General features: G+C 39.4%; 1 protein-coding gene across 1 annotated transcript; it reads left to right on the plus strand.

Annotated features, from left to right (window-relative positions):
• Positions 1-5,412: 5,412 nt before the first annotated feature.
• LOC115205141 (transcription factor LBX1) lies at positions 5,413-8,094 on the plus strand. Its single transcript, XM_029770825.1, has 2 exons — positions 5,413-6,312; positions 7,010-8,094. The coding sequence occupies exons 1-2, from the start codon at positions 5,988-5,990 to the stop codon at positions 7,450-7,452; spliced, it is 768 nt and encodes a 255-aa protein (XP_029626685.1). The 5' UTR covers positions 5,413-5,987; the 3' UTR covers positions 7,453-8,094.
• Positions 8,095-8,373: the final 279 nt, after the last annotated feature.

The raw sequence follows: 8,373 nt of genomic DNA on the forward strand, positions 1-8,373 counted from the left end.
TGATGCCATGTTCAAAGGCAAACATCCATTGTGTGTGTGTGTGTGTGTGTGTCTGTAATTGAAAAACAAAGTCATCTGTAATTGTGAGAACCATACGTTACAGTGCACAGTGAATACTGAAATGGGGTCAATGTCCATACTCCACTTTAGATTTCATTGATTCCACATGTAGTTAATCGATAAAAACATTATACTATTCACAGGTGTCCGAACATCAGGAAGGAAAGAACAACCATAGTATAAGCTATGGATGTATTCAACAAAAATAACAAAAATAAAAAACAGATGTAATGTATTTACTATATAATAATAATAATAATAATAATAAATAGACTACGCCTATACTCAACTATTTACAAAATAATGGTTAATTCATTTAAAAAAGTGTTAAGGGTTAGTACATTTAGCTCACTCTTCTCTATTAGTCGTGTTTGACATTACAGCTCGTTTAAAAGGTGCTAACATTGTTTCTGATAATTACAGGCTAATGAAGCCTATTATTGCCCACGATGCACAAACATGCACTAGTGCGCTGTAATCCTCGTTTAGCCCTTCTGGCCGGGCGCTTGGCCGCCTACGTCCCTCTTTATGATCTTAAAATGGACCCCAATGGAGCATTAGATGTCGAACAACACCGCTCCCGGGGGGGGGGGGGGGGGGGGGGGGGGGGGGGGGGGTTCAAGCTCTGACCTGCAAGAGAAAATGAACTGTGCAGAGGTGACAGGGTGCGAAGCCGTTTGGCCCTGCGCGTTTGGGGCTCCGCGGTACCCTGTTGGGAATCTAAACATTTGTCAACCCAGTGGCGGACGGGAGAAGAAAAAAAACAACAGGTACTAAACACGGTGGAATATTACACTGTCTAATGCAATGCGGGATGTAAAAGCCTTAGCACTTTAAGGCCGACGTGTAGGCTAGGCTACGATTGCTGTTATGTTAGTGATGCTTGCGAGAGGGGCTTGAACCCGGCGTTAATAATGGTCTTCTCTCCATCCCTATATGCGTCAAACCCGACTCACTCACTCAAACACGCCTACAGAGAGAATAGACGAAGAATGTTTTATCTCCAAAATTGCGCATGCACATAACCTGTCATCTACGCGCGCGCGCACAAGGCCCTTTCTCACTCCCAGTTTTCACAAACACACACACCGCAGGGGATTATTTATGTGCTCACTCACTTTCTCTCCTATTCAGAGGTGACGAAGTATGATTATGATGTCGCGTACTAGGCTACCCTTGATTATTGTTATAACGCACGAGCAACTCAAAGCTTAGGCTACATTTACCCAGACGATCGACTGCATTGTTTTCTTGAAAAGGCAGTGGTGCTTGAAATGATCGCTTCGTTCAATAAAGCTCGTGTGACGTATTTCTGGCAGTGGAGAGAAAATAGGGAAAGTCAATAATGATGTTAGATTACATTGCTAAAAAAAATATGAAATTATACTACCATTTTGAGGGAAATCGGCTACAATTATGCTTCTCAGGTTTGTCAAGGAATGTCGTAATCGTGACTCCAGTAGTGACAGAACGTTGTGTAGTAGTAGTAGGCCTACCATTATTTTTCATGTTGATAATAATAAATAATATTCATCTATTTACAGTTGACATTTTACAATATTGGTCATGAATTGTTATGCCTATAAAATAATGATTGAATGGGGGAGATAAAATCCCACAATATCCTAACCATTATTTCGTCTATTATTGCTTCATTGTTTTCTGATGCCAACTCAGCAAGCCCTCTCTCTTTCCCTATAAGCATTTATCACCCATACGTGTAACCGTCTATATCGCGCCCACGTTAAATGTGCGTTCCTGTATCATGTTATATGTACGTTGTTAGTACAGCTGTTATGTTTTGCAATAGGATTCAGTAAAGAACATGGAAAAGAGTGACGAATAAATATAATACACCTAGCTACCTGAATGACATCCAAATGTCCCTCAACAGTTGTATTGGGCGACCCAAGTTTCACTATTTTGTAAAGCCAAATGATATTGGTGATGAGATATAAATCTCAAATAGTTTGTTTGAAAGCATGGACAGAGACCAACAGAGAGAAAAGGTAAATGGACAAATCAATGCACCTGCATAATTTATGCTTATTTTACGATTTGATGGAACAAGGCCCGTTTCTCCAGTTTTAGTTTATTGAAGAACCAGGTCAGGGAACTTTATTTTCCCGAACATCTGCAAAGCATCACCAAAAAGCCCTACAGTGAAGCCCAAAGAATCAGAAAATCAACATTCAAAACCAACTGTTTATGTCTGCAGTTATTCCAAAGACCAGTTGGCGATGATATTTTGATAGTCTGAATACGGCTTTCCAATAGCCAGCCCCAACAAATCTTCACTGTGGGCCCTACAAGGAAAATTGAGTGGCCATGAGCAGCAATATGTGACGTATAGGGGACCGGCTCCGGGGAAGGGGAGTGACGAGATCGAGCTATGCCTAATATAAAACCCAACTCCCCTAAGAGTTGATGATTTATGATGTCAGGTGTTCTGTTTCTAATTAACGGTTAAATTAAGTCAAAGAAAACCTTTCGAATTAGCACTGCTCCGATTGAGACCGTAAAGACCATCGGAAACAAGTTCGGAAAAGAGATATCGGTGGACTTATCTTTAGAACTATTAATGCTTGCTGCATTTGAGGGAAATATAACACCCCATTTCTTCCCGTCACTCCATGGCTCGCTGGCCCTCCGCTGTGTTCTTGCTGGGCATAGAGTGCAACTCTCTCTTTTTGAAAGAAGCCTGATATTAACACAGCAACGTTACATTGTGTATTTTTCCTGCATAGGCCTACACCCCTAATTGTCTGTTAGTACAAAATTAACTATTTTAAATCGAGACGACATAGCCTAATAGTTGACACATCGGTAAGCATGGTTGGGTCGGTTCGTCTCCATTTCCAAGTCATCCTGTAAATGGAAGCATATTGTAAAAGATGGAAGCATATTGTAAAAGATTTGAAAGATTTTCCACTTCGACATAAAATAACATAGCATGTGAAGACGAACTCGTTGTTTGGGAGACATCGCTGCAACCAAATAGAAACATTTCAAATGTAAAAAATGGTTGATCAGTAACAAGACATTGCTTCATAGTGATCAGGCTGTAATTGCTTTGTTGTTAAAGAAATTCGATGGATGGCCTAAGCCTAGGTCTATGTAGACTTAACTGAGAATGATTTCAGCTCGGCTATATCCTTCAAATCATGAGATGAAGCAACACATTCTTAGTGTGATAGGCATACTTATGTTTTTTTGAAAGAGGGAAAATTAACGAAGGCCTTATTGACGCATGTGGGGGAAGTCTGAACCTCATGATACTTGCAGCTAAAACCACTCTGCAATTGTATAATGTTGGTTGGATTCAATTGAGCCCTTCAAATGAAGTATCCCTTGTTTAATAAGAACACATCCCTATCAATATTGCTGAATGACACCCAAGACGGCGGGTTTCCATCTAAGCTAATAGAATCTCGTGCAGTTGTATAACTAATGTTATTTGGCCTGGTTTCGTCCCCCACACGAATGTCACCATATGGTGTTTTTTAGCACGAACGTACGATGTTTCTGCAAAGGCTCGATTCACTGTTAATGGTTCATGTAAGAAATGCATTTACCATTTCAATCGATTATTTATAAAACAACTAAATAACAAAAGACATTGGACATTATCAATATACTTCGGGTTTGAAATAGATAATAATTGATTTTGTTGACACGCGCCGTGAGGGATGTGGGAATAAGTTCCGAATTGCCACCTCTGATTTGTAAATCTGTCTATCACGCTGCAGAGAGCACGGTGTTAATGTGCTGAATAAAATACTATAATAATAAAAAAAATTATTCCAACAGTTTGTAAACATGCCAGCGGAATTTATTTTTATTAGAAAAAATAATTGGGAACAGCATTGTATGTTCATATGGGGATATTGTCCTATTTCATGCAAAATGTGTCCCTTTTTGGAATTAATAGGCTAAAATTCTACATTTTTGGATAGACGGTGTGCGCCATAAACAATGAAAGTTTATATATACAAATATAACACATTTTCTCAATATATTATATTTTAATAAACGAAAATACAAACAACATTTCGCTATAGGCCTAAGCATAAAGACACAATTCCTGTTGAAAACGCATGACTTATTTGTAATTGCAATAGGCTATTATTGAAAAAATTTGCATACAACATCTTCATACTTCCGATGAATAGTATAGGCTATACGTAGCATAGAACAATTTTCGAAGATTATCGTTAAACCTATTTGAAAAATATTTAACAAACTATTAAATGCATGCATATTCTAGGTCTACTATACTTGTTAGTGTACAATTCTGAAATCATTCTGCTCAATGGATAAACAACACACAACCTACCTGCTCCTCGTTGCTGTCGAACTTACCCCTTTTTCATTCTATGATCTACCCTCTTACATGGTATAGCCCTTGCATCATCACAATTTTTATTCACATCATTAACGAAGGGGAGAGAATGAGAGCGTGACACACTCTTCTGTGTCGCGTCTCTTTACCTGCGAGCTCAACAGATCACAAAGTATTGTCACGCGTCATATTTATCACCATGCTATTCTATGACATTTTATGGCGCATTATAGTGTAATTCGACACTGTCCTAAAGTTCACTATTTCTCTCCTAATCATTCCCAGGTTGTCTCATTAGCTTCCTATACAGCTAGAATAGATAATAGTATAACTACTTAAAAAAATATATATATAATCCCCGATAACTGATGGGCAAAAAAAGGTTAAAAGGTTAAGGTTTTTCTTGAAGCTGTTCCTCTCCCAAAAGATCCAAAACGTATAAAATCTATAAGCTCACGACAGGAAGGATAACACGTCTATGCTTTGTGCTTGAAACTTAATGAACATGCTAACATGGAATGTTAATTATAATGCAGGCTTACTTTTGTACAGTTCGAGAAAACAGTTGTCAATAATAGACAATGCACTCAAAACATAATAACACATTAGTAGCCTAATAATAATAATAATAATAATAATAATAATAATACACATTTGTCACATCACAAAATGGCATATTACTGTACTTGGGTTAGGCCTACCTACTATATTCCTTGATTTTCTGCAGGGGGGGGGGATTTCTAAATTAGGCTAATTGTGCAGTGATCAGAGTTTGGTGTACCCTGGTCAAGCTTTTGTGGTTACTAGCATTTACATTTTACACCTAACCCTTTTTTTGTCTCCGAATCATAAGTGCTTTCAAATCTCGTATAATTTTTTTATGATTAAGCTACAAATGGTGGCAACACTGAAACTTTTAATGGTCAATTAGACGTACTGTGTACTATAATAATTCACAACATTCACAACAATGCTTGTGGCATTGTTTAATGAGCATCAACTCCCTTCCCAGAGAAATACACGGGGAACATGTTGCCTGTGGGAAGGGGGGCGGCAGATGCATAACCATTTCAAGCCATCACCCTCTCCTCAAACATCCCCAAAACTGAGGCGACACTCCTCCTATTCCCGCGTCCAATTAGTTATTTTGGTCTGGCCCTTTAAGACGCAGCAGCGGGTCAGCAAGTAGTGTAGTGTTTCTCTAATTGAACTTCGCCCAATCAACAATAACTCGTTAGCAGTTGCTTGCTTTTTCTTGTTCCTTGAGACAGCTTATTCCTCGCAGGAATCGCCCCCAGCGACTACCCGTTACACTTTCTAAAGATCTTCATGGAACTTCGCAGAGGAACTGTCTCTCTCTGGAAGGGAATACAATTCGGTTGCCTGTGAAACTGCAGCCTACGCCCGAAGCATGGTTATTTTGGAGAAAACATTTCAGACAAGTGAAGTTGCAAGATTCGACTGAAAGTAATAAAAAAGTGGGTTGTGAAGAAGACGCGAATCGAAGGAAACACTCGTGGACGTTTAAACTAGCATTTGAATGAAATAATCAGCCTTTGTCAGCAGTAATTCCTTTGGACGGCCGATGACCTCCAGTAAAGACATGAAGGCAGGCTCCGTGTTGCAGTCCAGCAGCGAGGAGAGGAGACGGGGTCCCTTGGACCAGCTCCCACCCCCGGCCAACTCCAACAAGCCACTGACGCCGTTCAGTATTGAGGATATTCTAAACAAACCCTCGGTGAAGAAATCAGTTGCTAATCTCTGTCCACCGAGAGTTATTGAAAAAGTGTCCGGCTCAAACGCAGCAAGGAACGGTATTACCACTCCTTCTTCGCCGTTATGCGCTCTGGAGGAACTAGCCAGCAAAACATTTAAAGGTCTGGAAGTCAGCGTTATACAAGCAGCTGAAGGTAAGGATTTCGATAGACATGACGTTTTAATATTTACATGTACAGATTCAGTTAGTGATTGTATTAACCAAATATGCATAATCTCTAATAGCTATTGTTGATAGCTTATTGGTCGTGTGAACTGTTGTCAAACTTGTGTTTTTTTTAAAGGCATTGCAATAGGCTATGTCTCAAGCTATTGCTAAGCCTAAATTCCCCAAACAATCATGCCTGTGCGATGTAATCTGTCCTTGGCTATTATTTCAGCATTTGAGTTGATTTGTTAGATACTAAACACCAGTATATGGAAACCTACAATTTATTGGGGTGGCAAAGCAGGCCTCTAAACCGACATTTTCTATTGTGCTTCCTGGTGTATCATTAAATTAAGTTGCAACATTTTATAGGCTGTTTGATTTAGTAGAATTATATTTATTTAGATCCTGATATTGACAGCCATGTTAATCCTAACGATGAATGGGCAATGTAAAACATACATGTCATTCATTTCATATGGCTCTATGGAATGCTGCCCACAAGTTATTACCAAACCATACCCATCACCACAATTGGCCACACAAAAATAGTTTGCATCTGCAACCCTATTAAAAAAAAGCCTCAACAACAAAGCTGCTAATCATGGCACACTTGAGGACGTTTGTAGACATGTTGTTCTGATATTGTTTTGGAGAGTGACTGTATTTTGGTTTCCCTAAAGGTCGTGAACATGTGAACGCCTTTGGACAGAGGCAGACCTCAAAAAAGAGGAGAAAGTCCCGGACAGCTTTCACCAACCATCAGATATATGAACTCGAGAAGCGCTTTTTGTACCAGAAATACCTGTCCCCGGCCGATCGAGACCAGATAGCTCAGCAGCTGGGGCTAACCAACGCTCAGGTCATCACCTGGTTTCAGAACAGACGGGCCAAGCTCAAGAGAGACTTGGAAGAGATGAAAGCGGACGTGGAGTCGCTCAAGAAAATACCACCACAAACCCTGCAAAAGCTAGTCACCATGGAAGAAGACATTGACGACCCGCAAGGAAGCATCTCCCCGTCGTCACAAGGACACCGAGCATTTCCACAGTCCCCCTCTTCATCCAGAGATCAAACCACGGACGAATTCTCAGAGGAGGACGAAGAGATTGAGGTGGACGATTGACAGTAGGCCCATGTTTTAAGAAAGGGCATTTTTAACTTTTGCACGGATATTGACGACGGGAGAAGTGAAACTAAAAAAATGAAAGTTTACTTTCTCCTCTTCTCCATTTTAATTTATTAATAGGACTGTAAAGCCTTGTCTGTTTCAATTTCACCAAATTATTTGAGGAATAGCCTACATCTTTATTTTAATTGGATATGAAAAATACTTAGTGTTTTGGTACAGGATCATGACTGCAAAATGTGTATGTACATTTAACGCTGGGGGCAATTATTTAACTTTTCATCCACATTCAGCTGCTAAAGGACATATCTACCAAAAACTCGAATGTGCCCAAGGTTAGGCCCACGTCTTCTACAAAATGCCCATAACTGAAAAAAATACGAAATGGGTTAGATTAAAATTGGGGTCTAGGATATGTATCGATCTTGATGTAGGCTATATTTCATTAAAAAAAAGACAAATGCCAATAGCAGTCATGTAAAAAGCCATTATCCTGTTGCAGACATATCGCCAAATTTTTTACATGCATAAGTTAGGCTATGTATATTAAATCAATAACTAAACATCATATGCCTAATTTTATTGTACCATTCTATTTAACCAGCATTATGTAAATAAAGGGTATGATATTTCATGTTACCCGTGTCTCGATGTGGATCGGTTTAACCTACAATTTGTGAGATAATACAATAAGGCAACAGTATCATGAACATTTATCTAGAACGCAATATTGTTTTACTTCTGGTAACATCAAAGTATTGGTTAGGCCTAGTACACCGGATTTGTTCCACTGAAAATCCTTCTGTTGACAGAAGGCCTACTCTACTGGTCGTTGGGCGTAAAGTGGCTCAATTAGCGGTAGTTAAACAAGTTCTTCATTTTTACTCCTTTAACAGTTGTCACAAGATGGTAAGGACC

Source organism: Salmo trutta, chromosome 13 (genome assembly GCF_901001165.1).
Source record: "Salmo trutta chromosome 13, fSalTru1.1, whole genome shotgun sequence".
Taxonomy (NCBI): Eukaryota; Metazoa; Chordata; class Actinopteri; order Salmoniformes; family Salmonidae; genus Salmo; species Salmo trutta.